This window comes from Anser anser (genome assembly GCF_964211835.1).
Source record: "Anser anser genome assembly, chromosome: 13".
In the NCBI taxonomy this organism is placed as follows: Eukaryota; Metazoa; Chordata; class Aves; order Anseriformes; family Anatidae; genus Anser; species Anser anser.
This window is the reverse complement of record NC_139734.1, coordinates 7,602,795-7,623,164: the sequence shown is the minus strand read 5'-3', so window position 1 is coordinate 7,623,164 and position 20,370 is coordinate 7,602,795. Positions and strand designations below refer to the sequence as shown.

Sequence of the window (20,370 nt, the reverse complement as noted above, 5' to 3'; positions counted from 1 at the left end):
GAGCTGGGGGGGGGTGGAAATCAATATTCTGTTGAACACACCGGGCCCATTTATTTGTTCCTGATTTATTTATTACCTCCATGGCTGCTGGTTAAACTGGCATGGCCTGGTCCTTGTTCTGCCCATGCTTCACCCCTGGTAGGCTTTGAAGAGGAGCTGATGTGCCCCATGCATCACAGCACCCAAGGAAGAGGAGGACGGTGCCTTGCAGAGCCCGGGGCAGGGAGCCGGTGAGGTAGGTAACACGACCACAGTCTGAACAGCAGGATTTATTGGAATTTGTTTCAAAGACTCTTGGTTTTTTTTTTTCCTCTTCCCTTTCTGTCTGAACTTGGTGAAATGGTGACAGCGCGCAATCGGCGTGATTGGCAACAACTGGGTCTTCGTGTGCATGGTCAAGGCAGGGGCAGAACCTGCCTGCTGGAGAAAAGGCACGGCATGTTCCGGGAAGCCAGGGCTTACGGGTGGGTTTTCTGCTCCAAGACCCACCCTGGTCCTCCCAGAGTCCCCTGGAGTCACATTTCATGTTGGAAGTGGAAATGCTAAGGACGCAACCAGAAAACCTGGCCAAGCAGGGCAGACACTCACAGCCCCAAGCGAGCTGGTAGCCAGCAAACCACACGTGGGTTCGAAGGGACAGAGCTTTTGTCACCCACTTCTGCGCCGTCCCTTGCTTGAAGGCACGTCAGGTCAGTACTTCATACTTTCTTCCATGCCCCCAGAGACACTGGGGTTGTCAACCCAAGCAGCCCTGGGCCCCTGCACGTCACCAGTGCCATCCACAGCCATGACATGGGGCAGTCCAAGAGGGTGTCACCAATGGTGGCACCTCCCAGGCCCACCAGCCCATCCCAGCCCTCCTCGGGCTCCCCAGAGGCACTACCCAAGAGGGGTAAAATGTCCCCACGAGCTCGAGACGCGAAGGACAGCTGCTCCCAAATGACAAATAAATAGCAGGTTTGCTGGAAGAAAGCCCTTTGCCATCCAAGGCCCATCGCCCCAGTGCTGCAGGGAGCCTCATTGCAAGATCAGTCTAATTATCATTCTTTTTAATGAGATTTCTTTTAAAACCAGGAACAGCGGGGACGGGGCTTGCCCGCTGCCGTGCCGGTTGATCACAGCGTGGGGTTGTTCCTATGTACAAGTGGAGGAGAGGTCCCCTCGGAGAAGAGTCCCCAGCTGCTCTCGGAGACATGGTGATGGAGGTGGCCCCTAGTTCTGGTGCCGCTTCATGTGGAGGGCCAGGTGGTCGGAGCGGGAGAAGCACCGGCCGCAGGCCATGCACTTGAAGGGTTTGGCGCCCGTGTGCTTGCGGTAGTGCCGGGTCAGCTCGTCAGAGCGGGCGAAGCGCCAGTCGCAGCCTTCCCAGGTGCACTTGTAGGGCTTCTCGCCTGCGGGGAAGAGACACAGGTCACCGGGCACCCATGGGGGACACCACAGCCACCCACCCACCCTGCGCCCATCCCCTGCCCCATGCTGGTGCTCTGCACTACCAAGGGGCACTGCCACAGGAGGTCCTCTTTGAGGGCATTTTGGCATAAAAATCTCCCAGAGCTCTTTTTTTTTTTTTTTTTTCAGCCTAAAAAGCTCCAGATGGCTCTTTTCGCCGTTGATATGGGATCAGGGTGCATCAAGAGGAAAAAGGGGCTCCCGGGAGCCTCGCATCTCCCCACAGCCGCCTCCCTGCCCTGCGGCAGCTGGCTGCAGGCAGGACATTGTGTTTGCACGACATCACCACGATCGGGCTGATGTCATGCCTCCTCCCCGCACACCTATTCCCCAGCCGAACGAAATCAATGGAATTGTGCAACCCCTCCGCCAGCTGGGAACCGGGCTGGAGAAGCCCATGCCCGCCTGCAGCTCCCAGCCGCCGCGCTGAACCCTGGCTGCAGCCCTCTCCCTGCCTGGGTGTGGTGCTCTCAAATATTAGCCCTCGCTCTTAACAGCCTGAACAAGCAGGCAGAGTTCAGGGAATGTGCTGACTTTCCCGACCTCAAATATTTACCGTTTCATCGGCCAATTGCTGAGCGCACCATCGCGGCATGAAGGCACGTACGCACGCAGCATGCATGCACCGGCATGTGCGCGGTGCTCCGGCACGCTCACGGCTGAGCGGCCGTTCCTGCCCCCGCCCCGCCGCCAGACAGGCTGCGGATTTGGCCGGGAAACAGAAAACACACGGCCAGGGCAAGAGCAGCGGCATCCGGCACGCACCAGAGGAAACACTGCAGGGTCGGAAGTACAGCCGCGGACCTGGAGGAGATGGGGCACCGAGACCGCATCCTGCTCCCCAAAATGCTGTGTGCCGTGGGGCAAAAAGCACTGCGGTTTTATGTCAGGGGGGTAACTGCAGTGCTTGCAGTTGTATCTAATGGCAGGCTGGGGGGCCAGGGGGCTGCCGGCAATTGTGCCGGCGTGCTAAGGCAAAGGTGGGATTTGCTCTGTGCAGCCACATTGTCCCAGCCAGGTGACCCGGCTGGGTCAGCCCCACCAAGGCCCTTTAGCTTCAAACAATAACAGGTTGAGCTCCAGGACGGAGGGAAAATGCTTTCCATTGTCCCGCGAGCTGGCTCCATCTCCCAGGACAGCACGGCAGGGCAAGCTCAAACAAAGGGCCCAGGCTGGCATTCCCAGCCCCGGGGGGCGGGGAGCCGCCGGGTTATATATTTAATCTCACAATGGCACCCAGGAAATGAATGGTGTCTCCAGGAGATGAATACAGCCCAGCCCACAGCAACGGGCAAACCGCAAGCAGAGACCTGGCCGATGCCAAGCTTGGGTCCCGTGGGCGCCCTGAACCCCTCCTGGCTGGGAGCCCGGTGGGCAGCAAGAGGTGGGATGGGTGCCAGCTGTGTTTGAGGTCTCGCAGTCAAAAACAGAACACGAGACCCCAGAAACGGAACACAGCCCCGCCGAGCTCACCGGTGCCACCCCTGGGGTTGCGCATATGGGAACCCAAAGCTCTGGATTCCCATCTTTTGGCCCCACCAGCAGCAGCAGCAGCTGTCCTGGCTGCTCAGGTCCCCCCCCTCTTGTAGCAGGTGAGCTGCAAGAAGGCAACCACGCTCGCGTTTCCAGCTGCGTTACTGGGAAACACGGACAAACAACTGCACTTTATTGGGTTCAAAAAGCGCCCAAGTTTGCACGGATACAGCTTTACAGCATGGCTTGCAGGGACGGCATGTGTCTCCTACGGACCGTGTCCCCAAGCCATGCTCTGAGCGGAAGGGAAAAAGAGAAATTTTAGCTGCCCCGAGCGCTGATCGCCATTGTGACAAAGGCTTATCGCCACCGGCTCTCGGCGCCAGGACAATGTCCTTCCTGCGCCTTGCTGCCACCCCTTCCGTGTCGTTCCCTGCCCAGTGAAATATTGTGCCTCGTGCACAAAGCAAACCTCCTGGCTGGCTCGTTGGAAGGGCTGATAAGGGGGACACGGAATGGAGCCAAGCACGAGAGCCGATTCCCAGCCTCAGGATGGGTTTTGTTCGTTGTTCATAAAAAAGAAAAGTGAACTCTGGGCCAGCTTAATTGCTTTCAGTAAAGATCAGCCCTCCTATAAAAGAGATTTATGAGGGCACTGATGGTTCTCGGACTACCTGGGGATCTGATAAAGTTTCAGGTATAATAAATGCCTTAATGAGGAGACCTGTGCTTGAATGCACAAGTGAGCTGGGTCTACTCCGGGCCAGCTGGCTGCAGTGGGAGTGCTGGGGCAACAGCCCTCTCCTCCCCACGGCACCCTCGCCCCGCAGCCGCTCTCTGCCTGCGTTCAGCAGCTGCCCACAGGACAGATGAGCTCACCACGAGCCCAGAAAGTCCAGCCGGGGAGCCACGGGGACACTGGACACCTCCTCAGAGGCTGTAGATGTGCACCACATGACAATTTTTCTGCCAGCTAGGTGGGATTGGACCTGGGAGGATTTGGGAGACCTGGAAGGAAGATCCTTCAGACTGCAGGTGGCAGAAGCTTGGGGACACCTCCTCCTCCTGGCCCATTGGGAGAGCCCCCTGGGGATCTCCGAAATCCTAGACCACCCCTCCAGAAGGCAGGCAAACCGTGTGGAGTTGCCAGAGGCTGTGCGCCTGCCCTGAGAGCCACCCAGCGTGGGGCTGGCAGGGTTTGCTGGTGACTTGGTGCTCTTACCTGTGTGAGTCCTTTGGTGCGCCTTCAGGTGGGAGCTCTTGGTATAAACCTTTGTGCAACCTGCGAAAAGAGCAAAGACACAGCTTCTCTGTGAAAAAGGGGCCCTCGCTGCAACAAACCTACAACTTGGGTGTTTGAGGTCAAGGACAGAGCGGGCCTGAAAAGCACACTGGGTAAATAGGATGCAAATAAGCCCGGCCACCCCTGTTCTGTTTCAGCAGTATCTAAAGAGCATTTGTTCTCCAAGACAGACAGACAGATGTTATTCTCCAAGACAGATGAGGGGAGAGATGGACCCCGGCTGGTGGGAAATGTTTCAGATCAGCAGCAACAAATTTTAATCAGGGAAAGGCTCTCAGCAGAAACACTGTGATTTTAGCAAAAGTTTCGACAACAGGCACTGCCAAATGACTGGCTGTCAGTTCAGGTCTAGAAAAACTCCTCATGCTGCCTTTATGGCCCTGCTTCATTTGGTTTTGACATGTATATTAAAATATGAATTTGAATTGTTATGACCTTTGTAAGCAACCCGGCCATATTTTTGTTGTTGTTGTTTCCACACTGTCTAACGAAGCCTCTTGCTACCTCCCCACCCACTTGCAAAGTACTGTTTATTTTCCCAGCGCTGGCACTGCTTACCAGCACAACCCCAAGTGTGCAGATGCTGTTTGCCATCACAAGGAGCCCACAGGTGACAGACCAGCAGCGTCCCTCACTGCTGGACTTCGCAGACACTAAGAGCAGTCCCCTTCCCAAGGGAGATGGCCCCAGACCTGAAAATGGCTAAACTCTTAGCACAGCTGTATTCCTCAGAGGGTTTTAGTGAAGCCCCCCAGCAATGCACTGAATACCTCCTTCCACCAGCTTAATCAGCTTTGGGTCCAGCCTCCCAGATGTCAGCAGAGCTCTCAGCAGCCTACATCCCTTGCGATGGCGGCTCACTAAGACTCGGTGGCATTGCAGTGCCCATCTTTGGGCTCCTGGCGGGAGCTGAGTTATGTCCCGCTGGTGGAGGTGGGCAAAAAGGAGCTGGCGCAAGCCCACGCTGCACCTGACCCTGCAGCCAGAGCCGCTCTGTCACGGCTTCCCAGCAGGACACAAGCGCAACTCCTGGCCGGGTCCCCCAGCTCCCGATCAGCGGGGATGCATGAAAGCCACCACCTCCTCCCAGTGGCCGTGCTCCCAACCATGAAAACCAACACGACTGATCAATGCTCCCAGTTCTGGCAGTCCCCTTTACTGGGATGGGCTGTCCCAGGTTCCTCACGGCCCGCAGCCCCACTGGCCAAGCAGGAGGGCAAACAGCCAGCCTGTGCAGAGGAAACCCCACCTGGACGTGACTCTCCTTCCTCTGTCCCTTCTCAGCTCACAGCCTCTAAGAAAAGCTAAGGCCAACTGGCAACATGCTAAACACTCACGGGAGGGAATATCTTTTTCTTTCCTTTTTGTTGTTTTCTTTTGCCATGGCGCAGTCCGTGGACGTCCCTGACACAGGACTTGCTGACAACAGGGGCTTCAGAAGGTTAAAGCCAACTTCTGCCTTTCCAATCCTCCCTGCTTGCACCTTTGGCTGGATGGAAACAGGGCTAAAACACGCCCAGCTCTACACAGGAGTAAAGCAGGCTAGTGCCTTGAGCTGAGCACGCACAAGACCAAGGCCTCCTGAGCATGGCGAAGAAGTCAGAAGAGCACCTAGAGCCACGGAGAAGGCAGAGCAGGGCATGGCTGAGTTTCATTTCCCTGTGAGCATGCAGAGAAGTGCCGGGGCCACTGCTTGGAGGCCCGGAGCAGGGCTCTGCAAACAGGTCTCCCCGCTCAGCCTGCTGCCAGTGAGAACTCAGCTTCCTCCTGCCGCTTCCTCGCTCAGAGCACACCGGTACGAGCTGCTTTCCCTGCCACCAGCCCTGCCTGCCTTCACCTCCAGCTGGACCTCTGTGGGAAGGCTTAGGATCAGCCCTCTACAACAGCCACCCGCAGAAGGCAGAAAATTCAGCACAAGCTGTTAACCACAAAAACGTGGGTGCAGCTTCCTGCTCAAAGCCCCTAACCCGCAGGTCTCCACGCCATCTGGATGTGGTCCCTGAAGGCACTGAAGGGCATGACCCTCTTCTCTTTGGCAAAAAAAAAAAAAAAAAAAGAGAACTGGGGCTCCATGGAGAGACCAAGAAGGCTGCTTGTGGAAATCAGTAGATGGTTTGCCAACCCTCATGGGAAAGAATAGACTGACTTGCAGCATGGTTTCACCCATGGAGAGCACGTGGCTGAGCACACCAGCCCACTGAGGCAGCAGGTTTTTGGGAGCAGCATCCCCATGTTTTGCTGGCACTCCCTGCCTCTCAGAGCCACTGCCAGAGCGGGAAGAGAAAAAGGAAGGGTAGAAAAAAGGCAGGGCCAGCCCCTTCTATTCCCTTGGAGGAGGTGACCTCGTTTTCCCAGGGCTCTCCTCCCAGTGCCATGCTGCCCTGCCTCGCAGTCAGAGGGGTGCCTGATCCGCAGCCCTCCCTGTGCCAAGGAGGGACCCCAACACCAAGCCAGCGCTGTGAGCATACCTGGGTAATCGCAGTGGTGAATCCTCCTTTTCTCCAGCTCAGGGTTGTTGCGTCTGTTGTATTTGGGGGGCTGCATGACAATGTGCCCTTGAGAGAGGGTCCCAAGGCTGTTGGGGACTGGGGGGACCTGGGATGACTGGACCAGCTTCAGTCCAAAAGTGGCTTCATAGGATGGTGGGGGAGAGATGGTGTTGATGAGCTCTGGTTGATTTTCTGGGCTGCCGGGCTGCGAGTTGGGGGGCGAAGGGGGCAGGTTCACCCCCGGCACGGGATAGAACTGCCCTGAGATGTTGAAGTTTCCCTGTCCTTGGGAGACATGTGGGTACTGCTTAACTGGCCCTCCTGGCTGGACAGGTCTGTGGAGCACACTGGACATGGCGTTACCTGTGGACATGGTGACATCGCTGAGACTGTTGATGGCTGTGGTGCTGTTGGAGGAGGGTGTCAGTGGGGTAAGGTCAGCGGTGCCACTGCCAAGAGGCATCTGGTAAAGCTGGGCTTGCTGCGGGCTGCTGGACAGCGGCATCTCAGAGGGCATCTCCTGCTTGATGAAGATGTTGTTGACTGCCACGGACTGGGGCATGCTGAAGACGCTGGTGAAGTCAGGCAGGGTCTGCGTGGAGCCCGCAGTGGAGGAGCAGGGCTGGGCGAAGCTGGTGCCGGGCTCCGTCTTGATCTGCGGGAACGGGGTCATGGGCTTGGGGGGCCGGTAAAGTCCAGTGCGCAAGTGCGTGGTGTCAGGCAGGATCACGTTGATGTTCACGCTGTACGGCGTGGAACTGGGCTTCTCGGCTGAGAAGAACTCATCCACCACTGAGGCGCTCTCCCGGCGGTATTTCTTGTCTGGCATCATGGGGATGGGAGGCACCTGGCTGGAGAGGTACTTATCCATTTCGGATCGTCCCTGCGGAGGGAAATACAGAGAAGAGAAGTTGTGAAGGGCAGTTTGACACGGTGGTGATAGGAGCTGAACATTCAACAAGAGCTTTAGCTAGAGAGGAACCAGGAGAGAAGCAAGAACAGCCCATGAGTCAGGCACTTGCGATCGGGCTTGGGTGCCTGACTCAGTCGCAGGCTCCCCGGGGTGAGTCACCCTGTCCTCTGTCCCACCGCCCTCCGACCTACCTGCAGTGCTACCAAAGGCCGAGCCAGGATGCAGTTAAGGGAGAAGTTCAGCCTGATAACGAAAACCCAGGCTTTCGCACAGTGCTTCGGCCACACTAACAAGGGCATCTAGCACTGGGCAGGGGATGAAATCAGGAGCTCTGCTCCCGTCAGCGTCACATTTGGATGCACTGGGAGCAGCCCACCTTAGACATGCTGGCTCTGGTCTGCTTTAAACCCAGCGCGTACTGCATTTTACTCTAGGACTAAGATGGACAATATTGAGAAAATTAATTGAGACAATTAATTGAGAGTAATTTGGGCTACAGCCCTAGAAACATAAGCGATGCTGGCACTGACTCCACGGACTGTGAGCCTAAAACTGAAACTGCCAGGCATGCCCTCACTGCCTCATCTTGGTAAAGTGATTCAGCCCTCATCCAACCTTTGGCTGAGCTCTGCAGGTCTGGTTCTCCAGGCTAACAGGACCTCCAGCTCAGACAGTCACCGCTTGTCAGGGTTCATGCCTGATGCGGCATCCGACTGGATCCAGGCCCGATAATTCAGCAACCTGATGGAGCAATCCGCTAGGAAACTCATCCCCTGGCATTTGATGACTCAAGTTCTGCTCTTTGTGGTTAAAGACACCAGCGCTAATGCTCCTCTATAAAGCTACAGCCTTTAATTATGTGGTTATCCCTGTGTCGAGCTCATTGCAAAGCTCTCGTAGGCTCATTCATATGTAGAGGAGCTGGCAAAACCGCCAGTCTTCCCTGGCAGAGCCTACAGCATGCTTCGGGAGCGCAGGCTGCTTCACCCCACGCCCAGCACACTTGAGCCGAGGGCTGTGCTGCTCTGAACTATGCCACCGGGCCAAAGTCATCCCTGCTGCAAGTTCATTGCTTTTATCAAAGCTGGACAGGATCCAAGTTACTTTCCTTGCCCTTTCCAGCGAAACGCATCACCTGTGCTTCCAGTGAATTCAAAGAGCCTTTGCACCTCTGCAAGCCACACTGGCACTGCATGGGTAAGCTGGCTGCCATCCAAACACGGGCACATGCCGCCAGTGCTCCCTAATCCTCACAGGCGGAAAAGCAGCCCAGGTCTCCTGCAACACCCAAATCTCCTGCAACGTCCACCCCTGCTGCGGTGAGGGCACCCAGGCTCAGCAGCAGCGGGAGAGGAAAGCCAGAGACCCTGCTCATCACCAAAAAACTGGCTCCCTCTCTGCTCCCCCCTGCAGCACCCAGCTGGGAGACCCGGGCCACAGGCTGGGAGCAGGGTGCTGGGTGCCGTGGCGCTGAGCCGTGCGCCCACCCTGGCACCTCACCATACCCCTGGGGTGGGACCGGAGGCTCCGGATGCCGCGCATACCTGAGCGATGAAACGGCCCCACTTGCCGGGGGAGCGGGGCAGGGGGGAAGGCGCTGGATGCCTTTTACTTCTGAGCTTCCCTTATCTCTGGCATTTGAGTTTCTCACCTTTAGTTCCCAGGAAGGTCTCCCCCCCACACTCCAGCGGGTCTTTATGCAGCGGGTGGCCAAGCAGGTTATTCAGGGGAGAAAAAGGGCTCTAAGTTTAGATCCCAACCTGCACCCAGAGCCCCAGAGCCCATCCATCCGTCCACCTCCTGCACTGCTTGCCCCTGCCCGCTATCTCCCAGCCCTCTCTCCTCGCCCCTACCTGCAGATCAAAGTCTCCTTCCTGCCACTCCATGGAGCCTGAGAAATCCACTTCTGATCCTGAGCAGCCCCAGGGTCCTGGGGAAAGGGGGGTGCTAAGGGGCAGCTGGCCAGGAAAGCAAAGTGAAAGGCTTTGATGGGACAGAGCAGGGTGCCAGGACCGTCCTCGGCTGCAGAACCACTGTGGGGACCCTGCAGGCGAAGGCCCCACCCTGCTGGAATCCAGACGGTCACTATGGTGCTGGTGATGCTCCAGCTCCCACAGCGCCCCAGGGATGTCCTCAGAAGAGCCGCTCGGTTTGTTTGTGGCCCAGAAACACCCAGCAACCCTAGGCAGTTCTTTGCTTGCTGGGCGCTGAGCAAATACCCAACACCAAGTCGTTCGCCCAAGCACCTCCCACCCAACGCTTCACCCAAAAACAACCCTTCAGTCCGCAGCTGGCACAATAGCTGGGCTGACTACGTGCTGGGCTGCCTTCCTGACGTGCCTGGGTGGGATCCAACTCACGCGTCCCAAACACAGGTGTCTCTATCTGGCTGTCGCTTACGGCTCCTTTCACAGCGGGTGGCGATACAGTTCACACGGGCATGCAAGCCGTGGAGGAGATACCTTCACGTGGAGGAGATATCCACACGTGGAGGAGATACCCACATAGGTGCCCAGGTGGCTAGCACAGATAGAGACACCATGAGCATGAGGAACGCACCCCTGCCAGTGGGAGTGCGTCCACACCACCACGTCCTCACCACCACGTCCTGGGGGGGGCTGCTGGATGAGATGGGATGGGGGGGGGGGCGTCTCTTACAGGTACCTCTCATGAACAGGGGCAGAAACAAGTGGAGGGAGGAAGGAGAAAAGTTCTTCACCTCGAGAATGAGTGGCATCCGCTGTTCCATCCTCATGGGGTGCAGCTGTGGAACAGACAGTGCTGGGTTAGTGGGAAGGTCCCCCTGAAGCCAGGCCACCTCCCGCAACCCACAGGTATCTTCTACCCCCACCGGCCCCTCCTGGTACCCCCAGGACATGGGTTTTAGGGGATGCTGGAGGAACAGCCAGGTGTGCAGGGAGACTGAGTAGAAGCCCACACCCCAAGCTGTCCTCTCCAGCACCCCATTCCCATTGGGATTTCATCAGCGATTCTCCTTGGAGGTTAGCCAGGGCTGGGGAGCCATCCGGAGCAGCCAGCGCTGGGAGAACCTCCATTTTGAGGTGGGAACGCAGCCATGACATCACCCTCCCTCTGTTCACCAACAGGGACGGTTTTTTGGCTTTCCTTTATGCTCAACACCACGGGCAGGGGGAGGAGGGGCAGAGCAGCAAAGATGAGCAGGCCGGGGGCCCAGCTCACACAGCCAGCCTCTGTTTTCACCTCTTAATCCCTGCCGAGGGGCGGAGAGGGCCATGCTGCCACCACTCGGAGAGGACGGCCCTGAGGACTGCGGGCAGCAGCTCGGCCTGGCTGCAAGGGGGGCGAACACGGGGCTTCATGACAGGATGATCTGAGGGACACGGAGCCTTCCAGGGGAGGCTCTGGGGCATGGCACAAGCCGGGTGAAGCTCTCAGCCTGGCACCACTGCCACGATCCTACAGACTGATCTCCTAAAGCTTCATTGCACCCCAGGATCATTCTCACACTGGTCGGTCAGAGCAGCAAGGTGTGGAAACCAGCCCAGGCTTCCCTCTTTCCCACAGCAAACCAGCAAAACCAACCCAATAGACTTAGCTTTCCCATTTCTGGGGTGTATGTATTCTTGGATTTGCATCTAAATGGAGATTTTTCCTTGAAGGGAGATGATAAACGTGGCCTTGAGAAGACAGGTGTTGAAAGGGCTAAGGGCACGGGAGCTGCTGGCCCCATGTGCTGAGGGGAAGCACGAGATGGTTCAGTGTGAAGCCTGGGTCGGAGCTGTAAGGGCTGCAGGTATTTGTGTCCTGTCACCCCCATCATCTGCAAGGAACAGCTTCAGAAACACCTGCGTGGTTCAGCCACATTCCCTCACAGGTAATGCTTGAGCCTGCAGGTGGTGGCCCAGCTGCTGCAGCCACCCCATCTTGGGGTCAGCCGAGCCAGGAAACCACCACACACACCCTGCAGAAACACAGCAGCAGAAGCACAAAGGAAGCGTCCGAGGGCAAAGCAGGCCAAGCCGGGAGGAAATCCTGCAGACGCCGAGCTTCTGCGCTCCTCGGCCAGCCTGGAGCAGGTCCTGGTGGCAAGCTGCGGCCCTGCCCAGGGCGGCCCTTGAGAGGGCAGCTGAGGACACTAGGGTGGCTCACATGAGGCAGGAGTGACCAGGAATGCTCAGCCTGTCCCTGCCTCCCCATCTGCCAGGCACAGGCAGGGAATTAACCATTTTCTTGCCTTTTTGAGGAGGACTGAACCAATCACATAGCCTCAGCGCCCAGGTCTTCTCATTACTGCCAGAGCCCCCCCCGCTGCAGCTCCACAGAGGAAGACTCCGAGGCCTTGCAGCTGACGGACCAGCAGCTCTTTGGCGGGTTCAGTGGCCCAGTTTCCCCTATAGGCATTAATTAGCAGTGCTATCACCGCAATCCCTGCAGACGAGGATGAGACGGGCATGCCCCAGGCTCCACCAACTGCATTGACAGCGGTGCCAGGAACCGTAAAGGAGTCGTGGGTCACTGGCTGGGGCAAAAAGTGAGCCAAGGGGAAACACAGCCAAAGCAGACATCAACAAAACCTCCATGCTTTAGAGGCATCTCCTCCAAACTGGGATTTTTGTTTTGACCAGCAAGGGAAAGCCAGTAAGAATACCTTACAGTGCAATAAAAGACTTGAATTCCTGTATTTTCCCCTCAAGGTCACAGTATCTATTTCTGCCTGCATAGCAGGGTCTTCTCAACCTGTCAGAGGGAAAAGGCAAAAAAAAATTCCCAAGCTGGCAAAGGAAAGGATTCTCCACTGTTTTTCTCTCCCCCGAGTAGATGCTCCCGTGGCCAGCAGGCTCTGACACGAGTCCTGCTCTGCCAGCCTCCAGCTTCCAAACACCCCGCAGGAGCCTCCTGCCTTGGAGGCCTTCATCACCCCTCATCCAGATCTCACAAAGGCTGAGGAGCTATCGGGGCATCGATCAACACACACGGAGTCCCAGACAAACATCTTTCTGCAGGACACACAAAAACGGGTGCTTGAGCCAACCGGGCCATTTCAGCAGCGACTGACCACGAGCATCGCTAGAGGAGCGCGAGGCACAGCCGGCTGCCAAGGCAGGAGGCGGGCCGTGTCATTCCCATGATTAAACGCTTTCTAATCTGAAGTTGATAAATAACAAACCGCCATAGAAACATCAAATGTTGTCACCACGGGGGAACAGGGAGAGAAATCAATGTTTGCTAAACAGGCGACGAGCTCGTGAAGTTGGCAGAGGGAGCAGCGGGGGGGGGGGGGGGAGGGAGAAGGAGTTTCTTCATTTCTTGGCAGCCTCCAGCCCTCCTGGCCCCAGACCCCTGCTGCTCTGCCAAGTGGGGGCACTGAGCCCCAAGCCCCCTCTCCAGTGCGGGGGGGACCTCCCGGAGCACAGGCACGCGTGGGACAAGGGCTGCGGTGTCCGGGCCGTGGGATTACGCAGCACAGGCTCTTTCTCCTGCCTGCACCTGCATGAAACTCCAGCCTCCAAGGGAATCAGCAAACAATGGGGAGGATAATCATCAATCAAAAGCCAGGCAAGTACCTGGCAGTACCCCTTTAAAGGGACACGTTATAAATAGACTGTATTTATATACAGATTTGGTTCAATATCAGCATTTATTGTCTCCCTAGTTAAATATTGACCTGAGTAAATATTTGTTTCTCTGATCATTTGGTTTTGATATTGACCTCGATCGACGTTATTTTCTGTTTGTTCCTCATGTCTTCTGGAACTCTCTGCAAAACGGGATTAGGAAAGAAAGCCCCGGGACTCTTCCTTTCAAGCACACAGGGCCAAATGTCTGGCTGCTGTGAACAGCCGAGCACAACTGCAGGCAGCACGGTGAGCCCTGGGCTTAGGTAGGTGGGTGCCACAGGTGGGCTCCTCTGCTTGCTCCATCTCCAAGAGGTGAGGAGTGACTCCGACAAGCTAGTGCTGCTCCTGATGCATTAGGTGCAACGGGGCAAGAGTCATCTTCACTAGCTTGGGCCACCTGGAAAGCAAACATCTAAGCTGAAGTCTCTGTGCAAGCTCTCTCTGGAGCCCATGGAGAAGGCTGCCAGAGGTGCCCTACCCCACCAGCTTCCCATCTCGAGGTTTTCATGTCTTCCTGCTTGCAGGAGCACCCCCTAGAGCAGGACGAGTCACAGAGATACACCCTTTCTCCAGGTTCCCTCCAGGAGCTCATGGATGGTGCAGGAGCTGAGCCACACTGCTCTAGAGGGTTATTCCCGAGCTCTTTTCCGCTGCTGTGGTTGAACTACCCGAGTTAATTATCACTTCTTCTAATCAAGGGATTTCCTTGAGCCCAAGAGTCACCACTGAGGCAGATTTGGGCAGCTGGCCTCTGGCTGAGCCAGTGCTTCCAGCAGGTTTCCCGACTGTTTACTATTCCTTTCCTCCGACAGCTGATAACAACCCACTGAAAGGCCATCTACCTCGGGTGTTTGTCACAGAAACCATGCCACTACAGCCAGCAATCCCAAAGGCCAGAGAAAGCAGGACAAGCACCCCATCCATCTTCAAGGTCAAGTGCCCAGAAGAGGAGCAACCAGGTTCCAGTGGGGCTTTAAGAGAGCTAGCAGAAATAATGGACTGAAAAATAACCAGGACAGACCTTGAAGGCACGGAGCTTGGAGGAAGCTCTGGCCCAGCTGCATCATCTCCAGGCCCTGCTGAACACCACGACCATCGGGCCCACCTGCCCTGGGCTGGGCTGGGCGGTCCCATGTCAGTATTAGAGTATCTCCACGCTGGTTTCTCCTTTCCCGGACCTACCAAGCACAACCTCAGGACAGAATGAATGCCTGGACGGAGCCCAAAGGCCACGAGTGGGAAACGGGGACAGCCCTCTCCTCGTCCCTGTTCTGCCCTGGCAGGAGGACAGCTCTCTGGAAGTGTGCCTGCATGGGAGGGGAGGACACCCCCATAAGGCAGTCATGTCTTTGTACACAGCTTTCTATTTCCAAAATGCTGTTGCTCAGTAGAGGCTGGGGCCAAGCCCGTCAAAGCCAAGTGGAGGTTCTCCATCAACTGAGGTGGGCACCCACAGCTGGAGGCAGGAGGCTGCGCTGGGTGGCCTGTGGTATGGATGCATTTTCTGGGAAGACTAAATGATCCAGTGCTATTTCAACGCCTGGAAGATCAGAAGGCTTGGAGCTATTTCAGTCTCAGCTAAAATGTGCAGGAGCTCAAATGTTCCCCAGGTTTACGTATGCACATAAGCAAAAATTGAATTTGGATAGGCGTGCTTTCCAGTGGCCACCCCCTGTTGCAGCCTCCACACCAGCACTCCCTCCCCTCTGAATCTGACAAGATGGAGGATTTCAAATGTCACTTCTCCCCAGGATGACCCAGACAAATTTATCCACTGATTTCTAGCAATTGCATGGCCACAGGGCACTGGGCTTTTCCTTGAGCTCTCCCATGGTTCCTGAACCAAGTGTAACATGGAAGAGGCTGTTAGAGCTCGCAGGGAGCTTCCCCCAGCTGGACTATGGGTGGGATTCATTCCACCTCACTCAAACCATCCGAAAGCTCACACTCATCACCCAGCCTCTTCCAATCAGAAGGAAAGGTGCACATTCCCAGGCAGGGTCTGACAAAGGCAGAGTGAGTCATCTGCTGCTTGCTGGGACTTGTGAAGTCCTCCTGGCAGTCAGTACACGATAAGACGGGCCAAAAAGCCTGTTTTTCCCAGTACAATGAGCAAGGCAGACCCAATACCCCATGCACGTCTGGGAGAAGCAAGGTCAGGTTTCATGCACGGACAAAAATCCCACCGTCCCGGCAGCCCTCAACTTCCTCGCCAAACCAGTTAGCGAAACAAAACAAAACAAACCCTAAGGCGTGTGAAAACATTGCGTTCGAGTGAGTAGGTCTTTGGGCCAACTTCTTTCTTCTGGGCCCGCACGGCACCCGGCATGGTACAGGGCCAAGTAAATACTGCCAGACTCACTCCGTGGACTGAGAGGACACATACTGCTGCCCCTTCCAGCGAGTACCCTGCCCTATAGATTTCCTAGCATCTGTGCTTCCGGAAGGGTCCTTCCTCTACTCCACAAGAAGCAAGCCTCAAAGATTGTCCTCCAGACCCATTCCCTTGGACAAAACCTCTCCTTCCACATCTTCTCTGTAGAGGAACGAATAGCCAGTTGCTCTAATTAAGGGACACTGATTAGGGAGAGTCCCAAAAGAACCTCCAAAACACCAAACACTGGAAGCTGCTCCCAACAGAGTTCTGTTCTACAGTGCCAACTGTTTCAACACTTGGAAAGGAGCAACGCCCAAAGTTTTCCTTTTGGTTTAACAAACTTGGGTCATTCCCACCTGTCAGAGAACACCACCAAACCTCGCATCCCTTGCGAGGGTCTCCAGCAGAAAACATTCAACCACTGCTGGCTGCCGCTCCCTATGCTAGCAAAGTGGAAGAGGATGATGTTGTACAGGTAAGGTTGATGCGATGGGCTGGGCTGGCAGGTGAGCAGGTATCCACATCTCCCTGCCCGCTCCGGGATGGTTCACATGTGTGGAACAGTTGCTTTGGATGTGGCAGAGGTGATAACGGATGGATAACACTCTTCCTTCCTGCACGGGATAAGTACCTGCACTTCTGGAAGCTGAAGGACCTGACCTGACTTTACTGGGACTGATTTCTCGCCGTTTTTTTCTTCTCCTTGTATTGGAAATGCCACAAGGAGCAAGGTCATTAAATACGCTTTCACACTGGCAAATCCTGTCCTTGGTGGAAACTTGAAGGTCCCCCATCACATTAAAAAAAAAATTAAAAATAATTTTCAAAGAATTCTCCAAGCATTTCTGAGCATAATGAAAGATTCTTTGTTTGAGTTTCAATCTGAGCCTGGAAGGGGCTGAACCTCTTTGATGTGGGAAACAGCCCATGGTTTTTTTTTTTGAGAGAGTTTTCATGCTAGCTCAAGTTCTGAGAACATCTGAATTGTAAACAGCGGTTATCCAATCCCCAAACACCAGCGGTACCCTGTGACTCATGTAATTCACCAATGGAGCCCAAGAAAAGCAAATATTCTAATCAAGGGGCTCAGCTAACAAGACGGTGGTAAGTGCGATTATTTGCAGTGGATGGGTTAGATAAAGGAGCTCACTGGACCAGGGAATGGGAACAAAGTAGCGTAGGTAGCTGACCAAACAGGTTCGAGAAGGAAAACTTCACGGTGGATGATGCACCGGCCAAAAATGAACTGCCCTAGACCTTCGTGAGTAATTCCAGCCGACGTGTGCTTCCCACAGCCCATTCAGGAAGAGCGATAAAGGGAAATCCGTTGCGTTTATTACAGAGCCGGAGTCCCCCGCTCGCTTCCTCCCTCGCATACCTGCCCTTCCAGCGGCCAGAGACGAGCAAACACGCTCCCCTCGCTGGCCCACAACCTCTCCATGTGGGGCAACCGGGAACGAACAGGAAAGGGGGCAGCACACCTGCGGCCCCCCACTCACCGCGTCCCCTCCTGCGGCCACCCTGCAGAACAATCGCCCTTTGTACCACGTGGACAAAGCCATTGTGCTCCTGCGGGCTCAAAGTTCGGCCCAGACGCCCCGTCCCGCGCCTCACCTGCCCGCCCGCTCAGCCGCGGGACGTCTGTGGGGTTGGGGGATTATGCAAAACTAAAAACCGCTGCCGCCGGCTCAGACCCCACACAAATTTCCCTATCTTTGGCTCCCTGGTTTTGTCCGAAGTGCCCCGCTTTGGGCCTGCTCCCTCAGTGGGGTCTGGCCTGGTCCGAGCCCACCGCGCCGACAGGTCCGAGCAGGGGCACAGGGACAGGCCCTACTCCAGCTGCAGTCCCCTGCGGCCCCACAGACACCTGCCCGGCTGAGACCCAATCGGACTTGCAAATCTGCAGGCTGGTCCTGGCAGCACCAGGCTCCAGCTGATCCCAGAGCAAGGGACCCAGCCCTGGTGGGATCCAGCCCCCAGCCAGAGACCGGGCCTCAGCTCCCACTCTCCGCTCGTGCTGGGAGGGATCAAGTGATCCCACTCCTCCTTGCCCAGCCTGTAACTCAACATCCCTCTACTGCCGATTCTTTTTCTGCCAGCACCCTTGGAAAGGGGATTTTACACCCCGCGACCTCACGCTGCCCAAAGGCACGCGTTACTGTCCCCACTGGGACCCACCTGGGCCCACAGCCCACCCCAGATCTGCCGAGCCCGGGTGACAACGGGGTGGCCCTGGGGACGCGGCAGCAGGACACCTCACCCGCCCGGAGGTCGAGGCCAGCCCGGAGGGACACCGTCACCCCCCTGACAGCAACCGGCCCCCCGGGGGTGCTGCAGGGGGAACATCTCTTTCTCCCCTGCAGTGCCTCCCTGGACGCGCCTTGGGTTCGGTTTCGTTTAATTTTCTTCTCCGTCTTCCTTCTGGCATCGGCCTCTCAGGATTTAAAGGGGAAAATGCTATTTTTGGTCAATCTGGCTCAAATCGGAAAGGAAAAATCTCTTTTCTCTACCAAACTCTTTCTTCTCCTTGTTTCTTTTTTTTTTTTTTTTTTTTTTTTGTAAATTTGGGGCAGAGCCACTGGAAAGGCAGAGAAAAGGAAAAAAAAAACAGGCACAAACCCCACAAAGGCCCTACATCCACCCAAATTAATAAAATTTTCAACAGCACATAGCCATCAAACCCTCACAGCCTTGATCGAGCAGCGATTTGTGCAGCTCCGAGGAGCGAGATAAGGAGGTGAGCCTGCACCGGAGACCAGGGGGACCACAGCCGGGTGGGCTCGAGGGGGCACTGGGCACCTCCACCCCACCTCGGGGGTTTCCCCTCCCCGGGACACAGCGATCCCCCCAGCCCGGCCAGACACAGGTGGAGGGCAGGGGGGGGACAGGAGGTGTCCCCATGGGGTGGCCACGGGGCCAGGAGCCGCCCTCCTGCCACCTCGCGGGGCCCCGGTCACAGCGGTGCAGGGGAAGTGGGGCTGAGCACCAGCCACAGCCCCGCTCGCCCCGTTTCTCCTGGGGGGAGAAAGCGGCTGAGGCAGCAATGTCCCGGCTGACAGCCACCAAGAAGAGCGGCCTCGTGGTGGGCACCCAAAATCTGGGGTTTTATCCCCAGCCGGTGCAGGGGGAGGCCACGGGCCGAGGAATCTCAAAGCTGAAATCTCGTGCGGTGGAAATATAAATAATAATCAGAAAAAAAAGGAAACGTTCCCCCTTTTCTGCCATGCGTGGGAGCAATCCTGGTGCCCGTGGGGTCCCCAGTGAGTGGCATGGGGACCCTGGTGCCCCCTCCCCGGCTGCCTCCCCTGCTCCGAAGCTCCGAAACGGCGGCGCCGGGAAGGGAAGGAGAAAAATATGAAACCAAGCGCGCCCTGGAGCAAGAGCCGCAGAGGGGAAAGGACGAGCAGACAAAAAGTGCCGAAAAGTGGGTGAAAAAGCAGAATTCAACCAAAGGCAGGCAACTATCATCGTGAAAAAATAAGAATAATAATAAATAGTGAAGGAGAATTCAACCCAAAGGCACGCAGTGATCGGCCTTGAGCTGGAGGCTCCAGCACCTGAGCGGGCGAAAGCTCCGCCGGCCTCCGCCTTACCTGCGCCAGGTCGGGCGGGTTGTCCAGGGCCCGGGCGGGCGGCTTGATGTCCTCGAAGACGGAGGCGTCCTCGCCGGGCTCCCCCGACATGGTGACGGGCTTGAGCGGGGTGAACGCCGAGGCGTCCTCGGGGAGCGGGGCGCGCAGCACCAGCCCGCTGCTCATCCCTCCGCGCACCCGCTGCGGGGGGACGGAGCTGGGGGGGGAGAGGAGGGGAAAGGTAGGAAGGGGGGGCGGGGGGGAATATATAAAAGGGGGAAAAAATGAAGGGGAAATTTATATAAGGGGGAAATATGAAGGGGAAATATATATAAGGGGGGAAAATTTAAGGGGAATCTATACAAGGGGGGGAAATTTGAAGGGGAAATGTATAAAAGGGGGAAATATGAAGGTAAAATATATGAAAGAGGGAAAAATCGAAAGGAAAATATATAAAAGAGGAAAATTTTAAAGGGAAAATCTATTAAATGGGGGAAAAACCGAAGGGAAAATCTATAAAAGGGGGAAAAATTGAAGGGGAAATCTATAAAAGGCGGAACATTTGAAAGCAAAATCTATAAAAGGGGGAAAAATTGAAGGTAAAGCTATAAGATGTGGGAAAAATCGAAGGGGAAATATGTAAAAGGGGATAAAATTTGAAGGGAAAATCTATAAAAGGGGGGAAATCAAAGGAAAAACATATAAAGGGGGGAAAAAGGAAGGAAAAATAGTATAAAAGGGAAAACAATAAAAATATAAAAGGGAAAACAATAAAAAATATAAAAGGGAAAAAAACATAAAAGGGAAAAAATATAAAAGGGAAAAAAATATAAAAGTTTTTGTGAAAGGGGGAAATAATGCCAAAGCAAAAAAAAAACGAGGGGGGGGTAAAAGTTGAGAAAAGGAAGGGGAGGGGAAGGAGGAGGAGGACTCGGCGCGGCCCCGGGGCGGCTGCGGAGCCAGGTGCCGGCAGGGGACGGCTTTACCTGGGCGGCGGACGAGGAGGAGGAGGAGAAGAAGGAGGAGGAGGAGGAGGAAGAGGAGGAGGACCAGGACCGCCGGCCCCGCCGGGACACGGGCGGATAAAAGCGGCCCCGGGGCCCGGCCCGGCCCGGCCCGGAGCGGGGAGCCCCGGGGATGGGGGCAGCGAGGGGACGGGGCCGCCACGCCGGGGGGGGGAGCCTGGGGTTTGGG

At 56.0% G+C, this 20,370-nt stretch overlaps 1 protein-coding gene across 2 annotated transcripts; it reads right to left on the bottom strand.

Annotated features, from left to right (window-relative positions):
* Nucleotides 1-1,031: 1,031 nt before the first annotated feature.
* LOC310880565 (Krueppel-like factor 5) lies at nucleotides 1,032-20,293 on the bottom strand. Of its 2 annotated transcripts, XM_083796620.1 has the most exons (6): nucleotides 20,163-20,293; nucleotides 19,198-19,393; nucleotides 10,347-10,391; nucleotides 6,694-7,597; nucleotides 4,145-4,204; nucleotides 1,032-1,391 (listed from the first exon to the last, which is right to left on the bottom strand). In XM_083796620.1, the coding sequence occupies exons 2-6, from the start codon at nucleotides 19,360-19,362 to the stop codon at nucleotides 1,213-1,215; spliced, it is 1,353 nt and encodes a 450-aa protein (XP_083652746.1). In that variant the 5' UTR covers nucleotides 19,363-19,393; nucleotides 20,163-20,293; the 3' UTR covers nucleotides 1,032-1,212. The 2 variants fall into 2 exon arrangements, with proteins under 2 accessions (XP_083652746.1, XP_083652747.1); XM_083796621.1 differs by lacking the exon at nucleotides 10,347-10,391.
* Nucleotides 20,294-20,370: the final 77 nt, after the last annotated feature.